The sequence below is a fragment of the Corvus kubaryi genome, unplaced genomic scaffold (assembly GCF_017639235.1).
Source record: "Corvus kubaryi isolate FWS band 111438036 unplaced genomic scaffold, C.kubaryi_AGA036_p1.0 137, whole genome shotgun sequence".
Lineage (NCBI taxonomy): Eukaryota > Metazoa > Chordata > Aves > Passeriformes > Corvidae > Corvus > Corvus kubaryi.
Window position 1 is genome coordinate 32,839,432 of NW_024580671.1, and position 21,520 is coordinate 32,860,951.

The window sequence follows — 21,520 nt, forward strand, 5'->3', positions numbered from 1 at the left end:
GTCCCGAGCACCCTGACCTGTGCTGTGCCCCTCAGCACCCTGGGGGCCTGGTGACACTGCCTGCAGCCCCCTCTCTTGGAGGATCGCAAGCCGAAATCTCACTCCTGTCATGGGGCACATTTGGGCCTCCCAAACTTCTTCCACATGATCTGGAAACCCAGTCTGAGGAGTCTTACCTGTATCAGCTTTGAGGCCGTGGTGTAAAACCTGTTTGACGTCTCGGGCATTTGCTTGAAGAATATGTTTGAGATATGTTTATTCATGGATTTCTTTCTTAAAGGCCTTGTCTTTTATTATGCCATCGAGGCATCAGGAATTAGTGTTGATATCACCATAATTCAAATTATTAATTTTAAGTTAGATTTATTGCTGGAAATGAATCCAGAATCCTGACCACTGGAAATCCGTTACTTTCAATACAAACAAGAAATTAATCAAGCGTAGCACTGCAAATCAGGCAGCAGCAGAAATCCAGGCAATGTAAGATGTATTTTAGCTCTTCGCTTCCCACTTCTCTTGGGAGACCTACACGTCCTGATGACCCTGCTCATGCAGACAGCTTGCAGGATGCTGTTTTTCAGTGGCCAAGTTCCCTATTTCAATCAGATTAACCAGAACACAAGGAGTCTATGGTGAAAATTAGGTTGAAATGTATTAAAAAAAAAAAAAAAAGACAAAGGCAGAAAGAAACCCCTCATCAATGATTCTATTTAAAAAGTGAGTGTTATTTCAAGACCAAATTTCAAAATTCAGTTGAATATTTTTAGAACTCTGTCATGCTCTAACTTCAGCTGGCAAATAAGTACCACACAGCCACTTCCTCACACACACCAAACCCTGAAGTGGAATGGGGAAGAGAATGAGGAAAAGGTAAAGTCTGTGGGTTGATATTAGAACAGTTTAATAATTGAGAAAAAGTATAATATAATAATAATAGCAATAATAATAACAATAATAATAGTAAAGAAAATGAAAAAGAGAGAGAGGAATAAAACCTAGGAAAACCAAGGGATGCACAATACAGCTGCTCACTACCTTCTAACCTATTCCCAGCCTGTCCCTGAGCAGTGATCATCCCTTCCTGGCCAATCACCCCAATTTCTTTACTGGACATGATGTTCTGTGTTATGGAATATTCCTTTGACCAGTTCAGGTCAGTTGTCCTGGACATGCATCTTGTGCACCTGCTCGCTGGCAGAGCATGAGACACTGAAAAGTCCTTGATGTAGGATCAGCACTACTGGGCAACAACTTTTAGTTCAATGTGCTATCATTATTCTTACACTTAAATGCAACACTCAGCACTGTGACAGCTCCTAGGAAGCAGATTAACTCTGTCTCAGCTGAAATCAGGACAAAGCCCCAATCTGTTTAAAAGAGTCAAATATTTTCTGCAGTTAGTCACAATAAACCAACAGGAGTTAAGGGAGAACAGTTCTGCATTAGCAAGATCTTTGTGTAGAGAAAGGTGCCCTGTGCCAAAGTTCCAAGGATGTGCTTTTGCCATGAGAACTGGTGGGTTTACATCTGCTCTGCAGTGGTAGAAGTTACTGCTGCCACTCCTGTTGAGTAGCAGGATTATTATTAGCATTTTAAGAAAGTCTCATATTTAATCGTAAACCAAAAAATGTTTCAACTTGCCTTTGTGGCTTATGCAGGAACTGACAGTTATTATAATTTTTTTACTCTCCTTAGGGATTTAAAAACTTGCCTTCATCTTACTGTGTTCAATTTTTCTCAAACCAGATAGCAGCATTTGTCAATTTTGTATGTGTGCAGTTTTTATGTACCAGTCCCTCAGCTCTTCGAACAAAAGAGTATAATTAAACATTCAGATTTGCACTGCTCTTTGTCATACACCATCTAAGTCTGAGGGGGCTGTTTTTGTTGAATAAACAGCATGTCATTTTTAGTTGTTTACGTCACACGAACACGAAACAGAATGTAAATTACGTATTGGTGCTGTTAAATGCTATAGTTTTCTTTAGGTCTCAATTATAAATAAAAGTCAATTGTCTGTTATATATTATCTTTTTTCATCCCATCACTAGAAGACACAGAATTCTGAGGTGTCCCCAGTTTCCTGAAAAGTGTTGATTGCCTGGTCTAGTGGAAGATGTTGCTGCCTATGGCATGGGGGGTGAAACTAGATGGTCTTTAAGGTCACTTCCAAACCAAAGAATTCTATGAATCTATGATATTGATTTAAATAGGAATGTGACTTTGATTCCAGTAGGACTTATCAGCAGCTGGCATCTTTGTAGAACAGGAACAATTTGTTCAATCTTCTTATGATATATGGAAAGTCTGTGTTGGTCTGCAATGCTCAGGCTGTACCCAAGGCTTCAACTGATGCTAATGGGTGCCTAACTGATATTGTTTCTTACCTAGAGGGTTTTTTTTTTTTACTTCAGTCAGCACATCAGACGAAGAGAGGAAAGTGGACTGAGGCTCTGAGCAAGGGAATGAATGGTTAGAAAAGCCCACAGTCTTTCAGATTTTCTTTGATTATTATGTCTGTGACTGCATCAAAAACAAATTTGACATTCTGGGTGTCTGTGGCACAGGTCAAGTGACAATATATCTCTTTATCTTGTTTCCTTATGTTCAAGTCTAGAAATTGTTTCTTGATGTAATTTGCAGCATCTTCAAATGTGTTTTGTCCTAGTGGAAAGAAAAGAAAAACAAAAGAAGACACATTTCCACTGGTACCTCCTCACAACTGCAGAGACAAGAAACAATGTTTTCTGCCTTTATTTTTTCTATTCTTTCTATTCAAATTAACTCCTTGAATCAGGCATGAAAATTTTGTATCTAAACTGGTTTTTCTCTGGTAATTTCTGACATAGCCTTATATATTCTCTTGCATCAGCTGGGAACATCTGGTGTTTTTTTTATTTCCAGTAGGCACTACTGTCACACAGAAAAAGAGACAGACTTCCCTTATGGAATGAGTTCTTAAATTAGGGACAAAAATCTTGGATTCAGTTGTGGTGTGTGTGTGTGAGTGATAAAATACTGATGTGTACTGAAATACTGGCTGAGTCCATCACAGTTCCCTTCAGTCATCTGAAATTTCTAGATTGCTCAGCTTAGGCTACCACCAATGGACAGAAATGAGCATCTCCAGGGAGAGACATGAAGGATAAACATGGTGAGTAGGTGAGATGAGTTGAATTCTGGCTGTGTCTGTCTCATACCATTCTTCCATGAGAAGATGCTCAGATAAGAGGCTTAGTATTTAAAAGGTTATATATAGGTGACATGAGTCAAAGTCTCAGTCTTTAATGCATGGCCTACACTTACTATCTAAACGTGTTTTCTTCTGAACACTCCAAACTTACCATTATACTCAGGAAAGCAGATATTCAGGTGAACTTTTGTTATTTTCTCTTGAAAGAGGTCTTTTTTGTTTAGGAACAGCACAATGGAAGTGGCTGCAAAGCACTTATGGTTGCAGATGCTGTTGAACAGATGAAGGCTTTCATGCATTCTGTTCTGTTGAGATGCAAAAGGTAAACATGAGACTGACAAATCTCATCCCCATATGTCATTTTTACTGCAATGTTCTTTACTGGAAAGAACCAATACAGCGTAATAGCCTTTAAATGGTTATCAGAGAATGGGAATAGTTTTGATGTGCCATCAGAGAGTACATTAAACTTAGAAGAAAAAAGGGCTGCTTGTCTGTTCTGACTCACCACTTCTTTATCTTCCACCAGAACCATGTCATAGGCACTGAGTGCAGCACAGAATATGATGCAAGTAACTCCTTCAAAGCAGTGAATCCACTTTTTTCTCTCTGATCGTTGTCCACCCACATCAAACATCCTTTGCAGGAAAAATAACATATGTACAATGTAAAGCGCTAATAAGAATGTAGTCATGATTTAATGCACAGAGTTCAGATGGAGATGAATGAAAAATATCCAACTTTTCCAAATATTGGTCTGTTTCTATCCCAACAAGTCCAGGAGGGCTGTGTGTTGTTACTTCTGGCTTTGTAGTGGGTATAAAATGAAACATAAAGGCTTAAATACCTGCATGTAGGAAAAATATCCACTACTTCCAGGTGGCACTCTGTGTTGAGGAAGTGGGGCTCAGGGCAGGACTAAGACCTGCAGGCAAGGATTTATTCAGGGCAGAGTTCTGAGACATCAATAGAAGACCCTCAAATCCAGTGTCATTTGCTACTTCACGGTTTTGCACGCTGACATATTGATCAATAAGACACACGACTGGAGGCCAGTCATGGATTGAGCCCTGTTTGTGTATGAATAGTTGTTGCCATCTGCTCACTGCCCTGGTGTGATCACTGAGCCCACTACACAACCTGCACCACACCTGTGGAGGATGGAGGGTGTGTTCCTTGTCCATCTCAGCTGCTCTTTAAGCAGCAATTCCTGGAGAGCAGGAATCCCTTCTTTTGTGCAGAGGGAATGGGAGGGCTGTCCTTCTTGGCATTTATTTCCTTCCGCCAGGAATTCCTTTGCCAGGAATTGCTACTACCTTTGGGTAGTGTCATATGGACTTTATATGGACTCTATATGGGATCCAAAGCCAGCTGAGCACACCGAGCAGGGACCTGGTTAGGGCCCAGCTGAGCCGCAGCTGTTAAAGCTACCACTGTTGTGCTTTGCCTATCCAGAGCTCCCACTTACATTTGCAGTTCTTCAGTAATAAGGGCTAGGGCTTTCTTTTCACTATTTTTCTGGAACAAAAGGTGCCAAACTTGAAGATTTTTCAAGTGCATTAGAAAACAGGCAAAGCATAAAAAATCAAATTTATCCTACCCTTAGGTTTTCTGTTCCTAGTGTGCATGATGACTTTTCCCTGTGCTGCCTGTTGTTGAACTTAATACTGTAAAACTTAATCCCCTGTTGGATTACCCTTTCCTTCAAGAACATGCATTAGATCTCTGGATCCTGCAGAATCCGAAAATTAAACACAACTCAATTCTTATAGCAATGAATATAATGGGATTCAGTCAGAAACAATCATGTCAGTAGTAAGCAGAGAAAGAATAATTTGTTGCTGAAACATTGTTTTCTGCAGTATCTTAATCTTCTGTTTCCTTCACCATCAGCAGTGCAGTTAATGTTAAAAAAGGTTTATTTTTTATAATTTTTCATCCTTCTTAGAAAAAATGAAATGCTTTCCGATGCTCATAATGAACTGCTTCTGCAGCTGAGGAGCAATCATTTTTTTTCTGGTACATTTCATCTTTTTGATTATTGGGTGTCTACAAAAGTGAATTATTTTGGAAATCAGGAAGCTCTTGTGGAACAAGATTTTGACAACAAAAATGGCATTCTTCCAAGCATATCTTCACTGAATTCAGAAGGTCTACTTAAGAGTGGGGTCATAAATAAACTATCTCGATTTTGTCTGTGATTAGTGCCCAAAAGTCACCTAGGATTACATGCCTTTCTTGATTTGTGGTGTATAACTCTGACATCAGGGTTATGGCAGGAAAAAAAATTTTAAAACCTTCAAAATTTAGTCTTCAGGAAAATTTTGGTTTAGAATACATAATCATATGAATCAGTATTCACTTCCTGTGAGATTTTAGAATATGGCCCTTTGACTATTCAGGAGAAGTCAGTTAAAAAGGACAAGACCAAGGCCAGAGGCAGTGCTTCTGGGCAGTTTTTGTTGTACTAACCTTAGTTTTCTTCTCTCTTCTCAGCCCAGAACTTAACATGTGCACATATAAAATCAAAGTCCCTCCATGAATGGTAGAAAATGAGGTGATCTTCTTTTACCAAGATAGTAGTTTAGTCTAGAAATCTCTATATTTTCCTAGAACTGCTCTTGAAAAACTTAGCTGCAGATATAGCATTAGCCATATACTCAGTCAGTGGTACACACAGAGAGGCCTGAAGCCTAAAATAAAGTTTGCCTGCTTTCAGTCAAACTCTTCCTAGCACACCAATAGAAAGGACAGTAGAAGAGGACCTAAGAAGACCAGGCCTTCTTTTAAAAACATTTAAATATGTGTTGAGCTCTAAGTCAACATTAGTGAAATAAATTGAAGAGCACATGGAACCTAAATTGCACTAAACCAGTAAATTAACCACTAAGCAAGGAGCAAATAAAAATCGATGTTTTCTGTGCAAGTGTAATTCAGTTTCCTGGAGCAGTACCAGGGTTTAGACTTTTACTTAATGGATACAAAATATTTTCTGCCTCATTCAGTTCAGTAAAGGGATCAGTGTTTAGTGAATGAGGCATCTGTTCACGGATTTTTTGTATCCATGTATGGCTTGTGACCTGAAGCCCCATCAGCACATCAGCCAAAACTCACTATGAATGTGGAAATGTTCCTCTCTTTATAGATGTTTCTATGGTACTTATCAAACTTGCTGCAGAGATATCAGGGTCCTCCAGCTGTTTTGCATTGCTATGGCAATGCAAAGTAGCAGTAACTGGCTGGTTAACATGGATTTATAATTGTTCTGCACCACTCTAGCGGCTCAAACCCCTCGACTACTTTGTAGTGGTTTTGCCTAATATTACTCAACTGCCTGAAACCACCAATGAATTTACTCACATAACACTACCGTGATGCATAGTAGAGAGGGTAAAATCGGTGGGGTCTGTGTTTGTGGTGGCATTAAGAGCCTTTGTCTTGTTTGCAGACACTTGGGTAACTAAATTCTCAGTTGTGCCACATTTCAACTGGACCTAAACACTAATCTGATATTCTCATGTCAGGACTGGCAGCACCCACGTCAACAAGGACTTGCACTCTGATGGTTTCTTTCTCCACCCTGAATTTATTTCTTACATGAACTATGATTGTAACTGAAGGCATTCAAATTTCCAATGTACAAAGCTGTCTGGAAATATGTTAATCAGAGAAAAAGAAGATGATGTCTATGACATTGCAGTGTACCATTTGTGGGCAACTCCTGAATCTTCATGAGTGACCAGAATATTGATAGATAACAATAATTTATTTGTAAGACATCTGCTTCAGAATCTCATTTTGTATGTGCAACTTCTGTTGTGTTAAAGCATCTGTGTGGTAGCATAGATGATTTGGGGAATGTTTAATTGGCACGTGCGGAGAAAGAAAGAAGCCAAATGAAAAATGTAAGTTATAATCCTCATGCTTGATGAATCTCTCTACAGGCAGTGTCTTGTCTAGACTGCATTCCTCAATGTGCGCCCCAGCCTTTAAATTAAGAATTAAATGGATTTCAGTCCACAGACAAAAGCATTATAGAACACTGAGACAATCATAATTCATTCAAATCCATTTTCACATGCAATTAGATGTTTTTAATTGGTTCACCAAGCATAACAAGATCTTGGGTATCTGAAAGTGTAAAATATTTCAGTCAAATTTCTCAGAGGCATTATTTTCAAAACTTTTTTCTGAACATTTTGGTTTTCATCTTAAATGAGCATGAAAGCATGCTTGATAATGCTGAAATTTCCTATGGGACAGAATTTTTTTTTTTGCCAACTGCAGTGCATTCCAGTGCTAAGAGCAGCTATTTCCATTCTCAAAAGAAGAGTGAAAGGTTGAGAGTGCATGCAAATTAGTAGACATCAAATGTTTTTGCATGCTGTTAAGGACATTTAAGTAGGCATATTTCACAAATGTCACAATTATTCAAATGGCAGTATATAACTAATGCTTTTTAGACATTTACATATGTAAAAATGTCCTTTTAGAACCTGGTATTCTGTGACCATTTATAATAGTCCATTATATGCTCAAAGTTGGAGTACTGATAGTAAAATACCTTTCTTTTTCAGCTGTGTAAGAAAGTTAAGTAAGAGTGGGTTCAATGGAATCACAATGGGATTACCTGTGTTATAATAGGTCAATACCTTTGGAAGAAAATACTTAAGAAAGATAAACCCCAAGAAGATTGTCAAATATGGCTTTCATACCTGAAGTTTAAATCCTTGAAACAAAACTGAGTCTCTATAATCCCAGTTGTCTGCACTCTGGAGTGCAGGACATCTTGCTCAGTAGGGACATAGTCAGGCATTGCCAACCTGTCCAAATCGTTGAGGTAACTAGGAGAGTAAGAAAGAAATGGTGGTTGATGAATCCAAAAAGTGAAATGTCCATTATATAATTCCTCCACACTGATCCACTTTTAAATATGTAATGTAAATTACACGTTTAAACACAATACTCTTGGTTCTTATGCAACTGAGTTCTACAATACAGAGCCTTTTATTTTTTTCCTACTTGCATATAGAAGTGTAATTTATTTGCACATAATAAACATTTTTCTGAGGATTTCAGCTGAGGGAAATCCTTATTTCTCTTAGGGATGCTTTAAAACCACCTTGTCAGCAAAGAGGTTTTGGCTTTTCTTCAGCAAGTGGGAATTTTCACCCCAGGGGAAGAACCACGAGCATCCTTCAGAAGCAGATGCATCAGGAGTCACCTCAGCCTGTCAGATGGGTTGCAACAGTATTTTCCTTCCTAAGTGAAAGGGAGGGCATAATATTTTGGAGAAATTCACTTTTAAGGGCTATTTTCCCTCTAGACCTCTCAATTAACAAGAAGGTACATGATGATTTTAAAAAATGTATTTTTTAGTCAAAACCAAAATCTTCTGTGAAGGTGAGGATCCCTTTATTGGTATTCTGATGAGCCCTTGGAAAAGTGTGGCTTACCTGCTTTTATAGAAATAAAATATCTCTGGTATACAGAGATAAAATCTGTGTGAAATGAGAACCCAAACCAGATCTCTGAAACATGTTTTTGCCAACCCTTCTCCCGTCTCTTCTAGGGACACACAGCTTTCTTTAAATGGCTAGGCAGAGCTTCTGAATCCTATTGGATGGTCTAGGAATCTGTGCAGAGAGGTTATGAATTGGCAAAAGGAAAAGAGGTGATGCCTGGGTAACTTCCTACCTTTTAACTACTGGTATTCAAATAGAGAAGAAAGCCAAAAGCAAGAAACCCCACCAGGAGCTGAAGCATTTTCAGTGTCCCAGTTGGTACCTTCCTATTAGTAGCCCTGTGTCTCTGACAAACAAGACACTGTGTCTCTAATGTCTATTAGGCTCCTTGCCTTCTTTTTTCCTCTCTACACCAAGTCTGCCCAGCAGGTAGTGCTGCTGTTCAGTTTAACCAGAATCTTCCAAAATAAACCTCACAGCTCATCATCCTTGTCTGCAATATTTAATAGATCTGTAATTTTAAAAGATTAAAAAATAGAAGAATAAAATGAAACCAAATAAAATTTTAAAAAGCCAGAATCTTTCATTCAGATATTTCCAAGTAATGATTGGAAATGGGATTTTCTTATTTTAAGTTGAATAAACTGTATGCAAGGGGTGTTGTACTTGATCTGAGTAATTCAATGTTTTCCCATTATTTGAGTCCAGGAAACAATCTGTTGGGGAAAGGGAAAAAAAAAAAAAGCAATATAGCTCTGTTTCTCTGAGTAGGGCCTGAGGCAAACTCATCTCAGCTCACCTTTGTGGAAGGCAGGAACAAAAGACATTTTGTTATTTATGAAGCATATAAGCACTAAAATAAACACTTGAATATAAAATGAAGTTCTGATAGTTTTTAGACACAAATGCCTGAATTCAATTCAACACAGCCAATTGTAATTGCATGAAAAATTAGACCAAGTTAATTATCTAGTTAATGGAGCAAGAGGCAGTTCCAGGCTCTTCTTAGAGCTGTAGGTAGCTCCAAGGGGAGACTGCAGACCATCTCTTCACTGGCAAAGGAGGGAATGGAAACTGGTAGGTCAGTAAGTGCTGATCTTTCCTTGGCTTGAATGAGGTGACAGGACTCTTACTCTGAGAGGCAATTGACTGAAAAGCAAGATGCACCATGTACTACTGGTAGCTGTACAATGACATTTAAAGTCACAGTTTATAATCCCAATCTTGCCCCTTCCATACCCATCATTAAATTTTAAAACAGAATTAGTTCCAGGTGAGTCTAAGGGAGAAATTCCAGCCAAATTTAACAAACAGGATTTTTCTATCATTCAGAAGATATAACTTTTTTTTTTTCAATTAAAATATACAAAGGAAAGGCAGTGATCACACTTCATTAGTATGAATTAATAAAGTAAAATCTCAGAGAAGATAACCTCAGAAAGTCAGAGTTTACACAGTATCAATCAATATTCTTTGTAGGAGCTGATTCACAGGAGCTGAGAAACAGGGTTTGGGGTTTAAAAGAAATTGAACTGCAGCATTAGATGGTTGATTGACTGTAGCTGACTTTGAACTGATCATTAGAAGCCCAGCAGTAAGGGAAAATATTAAGTTGATTTTAATGCTTCAGAGCCAAAGGCTAGAATTTTAGAAGCATCAGGTACCAAAAGATGAAGACAGAAGATTAGCAGGATTTTCAAGAAAATAACACTGAGATGGAATTAATTTAGATTCTTCTATCTTCTTTGTTAGGCAACAAAACCTAATTTGCCAGGCATAGTGTACACAGCAGAGTGTTAGCTGGTAAACAAGCAATTTTTAAAAATTTTTCTTTTTCTTAATTAAGAGGTGGTTTTCCTTTTAATTATTATGACTGGTTTGTTAAGGGCTTTTAGTGATGGGAATGGCAGTGGGACCTGTCAGAATGGGTATGTTAGAAAAAAATTGCTCTGTACTATTCCTACAAGAATCCAATGCTGCTATAAAATACTGTCAAATTAGGCACAAATCAACACAGGCAATATTTTCTTTGTTTAGGAATCTTGCAAAAGGTCTTCAATCTTGCTTGGAAGATACAAAGAGATCAAGAATTTGTAATATTTTCTCTGCCTATTCCCTCCACTACCTACAAAAAGTGAACTATGGAGGCCTTCAGGTTGTCCCCTGAAGTCCAGTCTCCAGCCATGCCTTTCTTTCCCTGCCATGTAGAAGGCACACTCAACACCTTGGGAGACTTCCCTCTGCACCTGCCCTCAGCCTGTAGGAGGAGCTGCAGGAACAGCAGGGAGACCTCCACCTCCCCATCTCAGAAGATGGACCTCAGCTGGAAGGAACCTCTGCCCCAAGTCTGGAGTCAGACTTGAGCACTCTCAAAAGACTCTGATCTAGTGACACCTCCCTTCATGGCTGTGTATGAGCTGAGAGACAAGGCAGCTGAGCAGGACTGGAGCCTGCAAGAACAGCTGCAGAAGCAGCTGAAAAGTCTAAACTCACTGACTATATCTGAGGTAAGAGATGTGCCCCAGCTGGACAGTGACCCTTTGTGGGGTCGGGGCTGAGCAGCCCTAGTCAGTCCCCTGCTTATCTGTCTGGTGCCTTCCCAGCACTCAGAAAGGGACCTGGGGCTGGAGCAGCTGCAGCACCACTGGCTCAGCTGGGTGCTGGGATGGTAATGGCCCAGGGAACACCTGTCCATGCAGCCGGGTTAGTTTAGAGGAAAGTTTTTATAGTTTCCTCCAGACTTATATTTAGTATCTTGCAAAATATACAAAGACTCACTCTAGGTAAAAACCTAAGCTGTTTCAAGTCACCTTTCCCTCTATTTAATCTCAGAAATACCCAGAGGGAGAATATACTGGTTTTTTTTTTAAACTGTTCAAACAAACTCACAGAAACAAATTTTTTCTGAAACTTTGTTTTCACTTGTTTCCTCCAGTTAAACATTGCTGATATATTATAAACCTTTGCAACCCCCTCATTTTTTCAGGCTGATGAGCAATGATTGTTGCAGGCTGTTCTGCAGGAGGGACAGTTTTGCTGCAGCAATAGCCAGCTGTTCAGCAGCTGCTGTCACCTACTATGCAGCCGAGTCGCTGAGCTGATACTCTGCTGCCCTGGCGAAGCAGGCCTGGGTCCCGCCGTCACACCACAGCTGTTTGATGAGCTCAACCAGTTCAGGAGACATGCTGCCATCCTCCAGAGTTGTTGCCATGGCACACAGCTTCCTTTCATCTTCCTAAGGAGAAATTTCAGTAAATATTGTGCAAGCGCGCTGGGCCCCTTCACCTGCTTGAAGATGTGCTTGGTTTATAATGAGTTGCAGGGGCAAAACTTCTCATTTTCACTGTTTTTTCCAGGTGGCTGTACTCGCCTGTGCATGTAAACATCCTTTTACAAGCTCACTTCCCTTTAGGTTAGGCTTAAATTGTGATGGAGTTTTCATCTTTTTATTGTTTTGTTTGGTTCACACAAAGGCTCCGTTTCACTTTGCCATCAGCATTTACAAATAGTCCAACCTCAAAGCAAGGCTTTTATATTAAGAGAGAGTAATAGGGTATCAAGAGCTAAATTAAAAAGGACATTTAAAGTTAAAACTTATTATAACTATATCAATGCAGAAATCTAAATCTAAATGCATTTTTGGATGTATCTATAAGAAAAAAATTCTAGCTTTAGGCCACAGTGAGAAATGTGACAAAGTGAATATAACTAGTGAAGTCATTTCCCATATGTAGGGAAGCAGAAACCTGTAACAGAATAAAATCTCAAGCATTTAAAATATATTATTCTGTGATTTCTTCCTTTTGTAGTCAAATAAAAAAAAGAGTTTTAATAATCTATTTCATTAAAAATATTTCTTTTCAGTAGTTAACAGCTTAGGAATTTACTGTAAATAAAGACCATGATTAAAGAGTCATTTGATACACTGCCACAACAAGGGATAATTATAAAATATAATTCCTTCCTAGTTGTAGAACTAGACAATTCAGGTGCCTTGCAGTCAATAGTTGCAAAAGCATAAATGGATTCTGACAGACACTGTTTTGGCAGGGAGTATGTTTTATTCAGAACCAGGAAACATCCTCACAAAAATTTTTCACAAATTTATTTTAGGAATGTGCTGTATCTTTATGTCTCAAGAGGAATTGCAGTTTATGGAAACTATAAAAGTCAGAGACAGATCAAAAATGAAACACTGCATTTTTTCTGAAAGAGAAATTGAGTAGGCATGGAGGAAGAAAAAAGGGAAATTGAGTAGGCATGGAGGGAAAAAAAACCAGGGGAAATAACCACTAGTGAATTGCCTTCACTGGTAGGAGGGAGGAGGACAGCAGGATAATTTCCCTTCTGCATGAAAAAACACCAGCTCCATTTACACCCCCATGCCCTCCTGCAGTGCTGGGATCAGCAGAAGCGAGTCACGCTCTCTCCTGTGCGTGCGGATCCACTTTTGAATCCAGGGTGCACACTAGTTCAGCTGCAAGATAAGAGCTGGAACATTCTCTTCTCCAAGATATGACATATGACGGAATGATTGCAGCTATCCACCTACTTGGCTGGTTGAATGGCCTACAATGAGAAGCCTTGAGCTCAGAGTCTCTAGGTGTAGAGGGTAAATGTTTATTGATTATTATGTGAAAGGTGGCAATTGTGGATTTTCGTGCTTACATAATAAAGGAAGATAGCAGCAGATTGAACTTGTCACAAACATGTACAAAGTTTTGTTTCTCTCTGGCATTTACAAAGACTTCAGATAATTTTCATACTAAAAATAGATTGGAGTGATGCTTTAGAAAAAAAAATTACCTCCCTCTCCAGAACAGATGTTCTTTAAATAAGTGCTAAGGCCCTTTCAGTACCAGTAAGATGTATTGCAGACCTGCAACATGGATAAGCACATTGCTTTTGGGACCAAGATAATCCCAATCCTTGAACTAGATGATTTTAAGCAACTAAATCTGGACTAGAACATACAACAAAAACAAAGTCTGGCTGAAATCGAAGCTTATATCAAAATAACCAAGCTTATCAATGGCTTATGATTTTAAGGGTCATGTAAGCTAAGTTTTTGGAGGTTTTTTGGAAGAAAGGGCAGTGTTAGGGGCAATTCAAATAAATGTGATCAAAATTTCTATTTTCTCTAAAAATCACATCCAGGTTGCTCTTCTGTGGTTCTTGGCGAAAAGAAGACAGGCACTGCAAATATTCTCCACAGCTGTATTCAGCTGTGTTCTTAGAGGCCCATTCTGCAGTGACAGCAAGAGTGAGCTGACTGTGCTATAAATGATAAACTTACAAAAGTTATATTTTCTGCATTTGGTTATATGTAATGCTAAGAAATGGACTATTTAAGTTATTTAATTTTAAGTATTACAAGTTCTCCAGGCTGTGAAGTCCTTTGAAAAGACTGTCTATGAAACTGGCATAGATGGAGCCTGTACAGATATCTCAGAAAATTTGGCAGGGCTGAGAAAAGAGTCTGAAATACTGGGGGACAGGGAGAGCATATCTTAATTACAGGTGGCAGAGTCTGCACCACCCAATGGATACCATGGGCTGAGCCAGGCCTGACCTATGGCCAGTGCTGCAAGGTCCAGCTGTAGCCACGGCTTGGGCCATGCAGACTGGTTGATGGCTCAGTACAGCACGTTAACACTGGCCTATTTTCTGTCTGCTGATTCTGGGCCTTGGTACATTTGTTTGAATGACTTGCATTCATGGAAAATATTTAATTTCTATTTTGTCAAATGCCTGTATGAGCTTTAGTAACCTCTGAAGATTTTGTTTATCATTTTTTAGGTCAAAGTACCACATGTCACTATAATGAAATGTAGACTTCTGGAACAAGTAAAGCTCTTTCAGATAAGCAGATGTTATTCTCTCCAAGATAAACCTCTAGGGATTAGGTAGAATTTGCCAAAACTGGAATCAACTGATATTCTGACAGGCATTTGAGAAATTCTCAGCAAGATCTGAGTTACAGGCTAACAGACTAAATCATTGCATGGAGAAGAAAAGTTATTCCTTTATTTCTGTCCTTGAAAATTCAGCGTGATTGACAGAAGAAAACAGGTCTTCTTCCTGTGGCTTTGCCTCCCTGTGCCTGTGCAGAGGATTGTTGACTGTGTCAGGAATGCTGGACTCCAGTTCCCAGAGGTGCCAGCGTGCCAGCACTGCATCCACACAACAGGGAGGTCTCTGCTCCAGGAGCAATGCCAGACTGGAATGCTCCCAACATGTCTACATGACCTTTCCTTACATAGCTGAACCCCAAGGGCTGGTCATAAAAGGAAAATATTTTTTACATTTCCCAATAGCAATAAATAAGTAACTATCAGCTAAGAAAATGTTCTGGTTTTTACTTTTTCTTTTTTTTTTAATGTCTTTGGCAAGTTGAATATTTCTTTTGTAAAAATCAAAATGGGAATTTATGCAAAGGTTAGACCTCAGGCATCAGTTAATGAGAAAATTAAAATAAGTAAGGACATCTTGTCACATGTGACTCAAATGGTGCTCAGTTTCCACTGTCATATAGAAACTACTGGATCCTCTTTGTTGTACTAGTCTCCACAATTATATTACAAAAAAATGTGTTCCAATGCCTATTTCGAGAGAAAGGGTGTCATACTCACAATTCTAGCAGGGTTTTCATAACTGATTCCTAACTTAGTCATTGCTTTCACAATAGCAAGGATAGACTGCACTGCATTACTGTAAACGATAGGTCTGAACTCCAGGCGTTCCTGGTAGGTGAAACCATCTTTATGGATGATCCTGGTGAAAAAAAGAGAAAAAAATAAGGTTTATGGAATACATCTGCAAAAAAGAAGAAAAAAAAAAAGAAAGCAATGCAATGTTGGAACAGGTGCTTTCGTGGTCAGTGTGAGAAAGAACTGAATATGTTTGGCCCCTGTAAAAGCATTTATCAATGGTTGATCTGCCTATACTGCTAGAACAGGGAAGCAGCAGTTTCTGTCTATGTGAGGTTGAGTCTCTGTACCCAGTCTGAGTGAACAGATGCTGTTTTTCCCCCCTTTTGGGTTAACTTAAGATAAGGTAGGAGTCTGGAACAGGATCCAGGCCCATCCCTATAGATATAGGGCAAGATGCATTTCCATACTTAGATCCCAAATCTTTTATTATTGGAAACTACTGTTTTAGTAATGGGCTGTCACATTGCTTGTTCAGTCATTCTTGTTTTTATCCAGAATCTTACCTAGATAGAAAAATTACTGCAAAAATGTTTCAACACTGGGAGGCACTTATCAACAAAACAAGAAAAAAATCTTTAATTTTTTTTTTTTTGTACATCAACTACAGTTTCTAGTTATAGCAAGGTCTTACTCTTATTATCTCCAGGCTTTGGAGACCTACATTTTACTCCAGAGGGTAAAGAGCCTTAGTAATCAATTTCAGTAATCTAATTCTGACAGAAGGATTAGAATTTCATAATCCTCTTTGACTGGAGGATGGCATGTGGTTAAAGTTCTCCAAACCAGTATTCAGATTATATCTTTTTCCATGAGCTGTGAAAAAGGATGAAATCTTCACCCACTTTGGCCTGGTGTGCTCTCAATGAACAGACACCAAACTGCTTTGGCTGCTGCTGGAACCAAGGCTCTGTTCTTCCTCACCTCAGCTGGTCAGAGATGAAGGCCAGGTTATTAAATACAGAATTTCTGGGCTTTGGGGTTTGGTGTTTTACCCCATCTTGCCTGAGATACGCTCTGGTCAGAGCTACCCAAGCAGCCAACTCAGCCCTGTCAGAAAATAATTCACTCACATACACACACATGCACAAAACCTAGATGATAACTCATGTGTCTTAACATCTCTCTGACTTGTGGATGCCAGGAAACTCAAAAGTTGCCTTCCTGTGCCTGTAGGAATTGTATCTGTAGAAAAAAAGGCTCTCTAAAATGTTTTCCCAATCAGTTCTAGACCAAGCAAATCTATGAACTCTCTTTTGAAGCTTTGTTTTTTTGAATGCTGTTTTCATCATGAATTCAAATGAATTCTGCAAGATTCAAAGGAATTCTATTGAACTTGGGAGAAAGAAAAAAGAGGAGCTCATGGAGCAGAGACCTCTCCATTTTATGGATGCAGTCTTCTGGGGTTTTATTCACAAAAGAAGGGCTTCTCATCAGATAGGTGGCTTTGATTCAGTCTCAACAAGCATGATGAATTACCAAATATTTTGCTTCCTACTTTTCATTCACTGAAATATTTGTACAAGCTTCATACTACGAACTAAGAGCACAGCACAAAGATACTCAGCTTGGTTTTAAAAAAGATAGATCACACTTTGGAAAGCATGCAGTTAGAAGCACAGAGTTCCAGGAATTGGTTTTTTTTTTCCTTTTTAGTAACTCTCATAACCATCCTCATCTTTTTAGGGCCTTGCAGCATGTCTGTATTTTGAGTATCAGAAGATATTTTGTAAAGCTTAGTGGATGGATATAACTTTGATTAAGACTGGAAAAAAAGAGATTTATTAATTAGAAAGTTATGTTATTAAGAGTAAAATTATTATGATTTTAGTGGAAACTGTGTTTTCAGTAAAATTATTTGTTTTGTAAGCCATCATCAGTGTTCTTTAGAAAATGTTATGCTTCACTGAAAAAAAAATTAACAACTAATATTGGGGGTTTTAACAGAAAAAAATCTGTTAAAAAGAAGTTCTTGGTTGTGACAGAAAGATGACATTTTATATGAACAAATACAATTTTTTGGAACCATTTTCCTGTAAAATAATTTGGTTTTGTGATCAATTTGACAGCTCATAAATCCACAGGTTTTTAAATATAACTCTCAACTTTGCAGCGTTCCCCCCTCCTCCATGCAGTTAAATCTTATCAGCCTTTTTAAAGTGCTCAGTTCAGAGGAACATCTTTAAAATGCTCCTGCTTGGGGCACCTTTGAGCACAATACACCTCAGTGGTTTGCTGAATAGGGAGGTCTCCTGAATGGAACTCAAACCAGAAATAAATTTATCTACTATTTAACTGGAAAAAAAAGGTTAGCAAAGTATTTGATGGATGGTTCTGAATCTGCTTTATTACATATGAGCTGCTTAAATAGTAGAAATTTGTTCTTATGACTTTTTTTACTCAACTCTTTAAAATGCATTGGTGAAGATAACAAATAAGGGAAACTTAAGTTCAGAATAGTATTACTGATTTCATAAACAGGTTGTTTTATTTTTATACAGGAAGAAATTGGTGCTTAAAAAGTAGGGGCAAATCTAAACAGTTGCAATCCCTGTGTAATTTTTTTCTCTATTTGGACAGGTTTAGGAATCAGACCTGGACCTCTCTATGAAAACAAGACTAGACACAACAGCAGTATTTTATCAGGCTGTGCAGCAAAGGAGGACTTTTGCTATGGGTGTAAGATTGGTCCCTTGAATTTAGGTGGATTATTAATTTAAACCAGATACATAATTAGCATTTTGGCTACCCTTAAAAGAAGAACACAAATGAATTTAGTAGTGACCTGTTTTACTATACACGAAAATATTGTCAAGGTAAATTGTAAATCAGCACACACACACAGGTAGAGAGATTTGACCTTCCTCTGAAGTCAGGGTAAGTGAAGCTCCTGACTTCAATCTGTGAGGCACCTTGTGCCCTTTGAACAAACTACAAGTATTCTTGCTGTAGATTTATGATGCACACACAATATCTCTGTAACCAGATAGTCAGTCCAAATTCAAACAGGGGTTTCTGCATTTGAGCTTGCACAGCCTGGGTCTTTTTTCCCAGAGTGATTATTGTATGAAAACTTTTTGTGTTGATAATTTTCTTGCTAAATCAGTTCTTACATCGGTTCCTACCCATGGAATCGTGGGTAGGAGCAGCTCACTGTGCAGGCTGGTGGCTAAATATGTTCTCACCTGGCCTGTAGGAGACCTTTTTAATCTTGGCAGGAGCTCTGGAGACTAAGAATGATCTATAGAGGCCAATTTGGGGGAAAAAATCCCCAATGAAACAACAAAAAAATGCCACCAAAATAACCCCACCCCCAAAAAATACCCAGGAAGAAAATTTTCTGTTCTCTCATACAGTATGAATATTTTGATATTTTCTCTTGGAACACAGTGAAAGCAAACAAAATTAATAGACACCAAAATAAAATTGAACAAAGAGACATGATTGACATCAAGCGTAATTAAACTGTGGAGCTACTTGCTGTAGAATGCTGTGGATGTTGTTAATTTACATTGGTTCAACAAAAGATTCAGGGGTAGACATGAATTAACTGAGGGCTAATACAGAGATGAAGTGGTGCTCTCTCTGCTTCAGGATGGTTCCCAAGCCATAGATCATTAGATACTGCCAGGGTATCCAGCACAAGTGCTCTGGCATGGCTGGTCTGATGATCTTCAGCAAACATCATTCATAGGTGTCTGCTGGAGACAGGGTCTGCCAGGTGGATCTGCCATCACTGGCTGTCTCACACAGTCCTATTCCCACTACAGGAACTCCCACCAAAGCCAGGGAAGCAGATTGCCCGGTCTCCATGTGCGGGCCCAGTGCATGATTTGGTCAGTCAGATTTGACTACCAATCCACCTGTGTGTCTCACTCACTCTGTGTTTTTCTTTATTGTGTGGCTGAATGGGAACTTGATTTGAATGATGTTTCTTTGCATGTTATTCAAATAAGCATAAACATTGTAATAAGACATTAGCTAGACAGCATACACTACAAATACCAAATTCAACAACTGCTATGCATATTCAGATACTTACTTCATTTGCTTTACAATAGTGCTCTTTCCTGACTCTCCAGCACCTGCAGAAGGGGAATGTTGAGAAGATATGATTGATAGATGAATAAGAAACAAGTATTAAAAATAACTCTCTGGAACACAGAATTTTCTATCTAGGAAGAGGAGTACAGATGTCTTAGTTTCTCACTGTACTAAGTATAAACCCTCCCTAATGTCCATTTGGATTTAAAAAGAACAAAATCTTGGTAAAAATATTAATACTGAAAAGGAAAGGGACACTTGAAAATAACTGAATATTCAGTCAATTAAGAGAAAATTACAGAATTTTCAATTAGCAATTAAATAAAATATGGATAATATTTTGATTTAATCTCTGGCAGATAGGCAGGAAAACATGTACAAAGTACAGCCTCTGACAGTGTCCCATTTATCACCTGATTTGTAGCTGCTCATTTAATGTGTATTATGACCTTTTGTAAGCCAAATGAACCACCTCCATTCCCTTTAGCCAGCTTCCATGAGCGACTAGAAAACCAGAGTGTAAAGACTTGCATGTGGTCTAGCTCATGATGCAAAGGCAGGACATGAGCAAAAGTCTTGACACTGTTTTTTTTGTCATTCCTCTGCCATGTGGTCTTCTGCCATGAAGTAGTGTGGCTGGAAGTGGGAAACCTGCAGAGTAATGCAGCAGCTGGGGATGATTCTGCAGGATAACCCCACAGCTGCTGAGGAGGGGCAGACATTTGCTTATACAGCCAGCTGAAGAACTAGGGCATAGGTTTGGCCAGATTACGTACAACTAATTTGCCCTCTTATCTCATGGAAAGTGAGTAATCACAATGCAAAGTGTCTCCATTGCAATTCAACACAGTTGACTATCATCTTCGGTCAGCGAGAATCATGGGGGTTGGCAAAAGCTGCCAAAAAAGAGCTTTTTTTTTTGAAAGCACCTAAAGAGAGGATTTAATTTTGTGAATGCATGGGACAGGATTAATAGAATCTGAGAATATGTTGGTCCTGCACAAGACACCCCAAGAATCACGCCATGTGCGTGAGAGCATTGTGCAAACACTTCCTGAACTCTGTCAGGCTGGTGCTGTGGCCATTTCCCTGGGGAGCTGTTCCACTGCCCAACCACCCTCTGGGGGAAGAGCCTTTTCCTGATATCCAACCTAAACCTCCCCTGACACAACTTCATGCTCTTTCTTTGAGTCCTGCCACTGGTCACAAGAGTGAAGAGATCAGTTCCTGACCCTCTGTTTCCCCTCAGGAGGGCATTGAAGACTGCAATGAGGTCTCCCCTCAGTCTCCTCCAGCTGAACAGATCTCAACTGCTCCTCATAACCATTCCTCTCCTGACCCTTCACCCTCGGCCTGGCCCTCCTCTGGATTCTCTCTAATAACTTGATGACATTTTTTTATTGTGCTGCCCAGAACTGCACACAGTACTCAAGGTGACAAATATTTGTCATATTTTTAGGAAACTGAATGAACTATTCATTACAAGAATTTGTGCTCCCTTGTCCAGCTGGCGATGCTGTGCCTGATGCTCCCCAGGACAGAATTGGCCCTCCTGGCTGCCAGGGCACTGCTGACTTGTGTTCAACTTGCCATTGACCAGGACCCCCAGGTCCCTTTCCACAGGTGCTCTCCAGCCTCTCATTTCCAATCTGTCGATACATCCAGGGTTGCCCTGTCCCAGATGCAGAATCCAGCACTTTGCCTTGTTGAATTTCATATGGTGGGTGATTGTCCATCTCTCTAATTTGCTGGGGCCTCTCTGCCCTGGAGAGAATTGACAGCTCCTCCCAATTTAGTTTTGTTGGCAAACTTCCTTAGTATTCCTTCAAGTCCTGCATCCAAGTCAATTAAGAAGATGCTGAAGAGAACTGGGCTGAGGATGGAGCCCTGTGGAACCCCACAAGTGGCAGGTCACCAGCCTGATGTTCCCCCATTCTCTATAACCTTTGTGCCTGACCTGTGAGCCCATTGCTCACCCATCATGTAGCCCTGTTATCCAGGTGTGAGCTGGACATTTTATCCAGAAGGATCTTGCAAGAGACAGCATCAAAAACTCTGCTGAGTACAAAAAGATTCATCACTGCTTTTCTCTTTGTAGATTACTTTTT

The 21,520-nt window shown here is 39.3% G+C and overlaps 1 protein-coding gene across 1 annotated transcript in view; it reads right to left on the bottom strand.

The window, feature by feature from the left end:
- Positions 1–989: 989 nt before the first annotated feature.
- The window catches only part of GNAT3 (G protein subunit alpha transducin 3), a 41,122-nt gene continuing 20,591 nt past the window's right edge, over positions 990–21,520 (bottom strand). The window contains exons 3-9 of the mRNA XM_042017577.1: positions 19,411–19,453; positions 15,291–15,432; positions 11,736–11,893; positions 7,909–8,037; positions 3,702–3,831; positions 3,345–3,498; positions 990–2,664 (exon numbers count right to left, since the gene is read on the bottom strand). Coding sequence (XP_041873511.1) covers positions 2,474–2,664; positions 3,345–3,498; positions 3,702–3,831; positions 7,909–8,037; positions 11,736–11,893; positions 15,291–15,432; positions 19,411–19,453 — 947 coding nt within the window. The 3' untranslated portion in view covers positions 990–2,473. The remainder of the gene's footprint in view (positions 2,665–3,344; positions 3,499–3,701; positions 3,832–7,908; positions 8,038–11,735; positions 11,894–15,290; positions 15,433–19,410; positions 19,454–21,520) is intronic.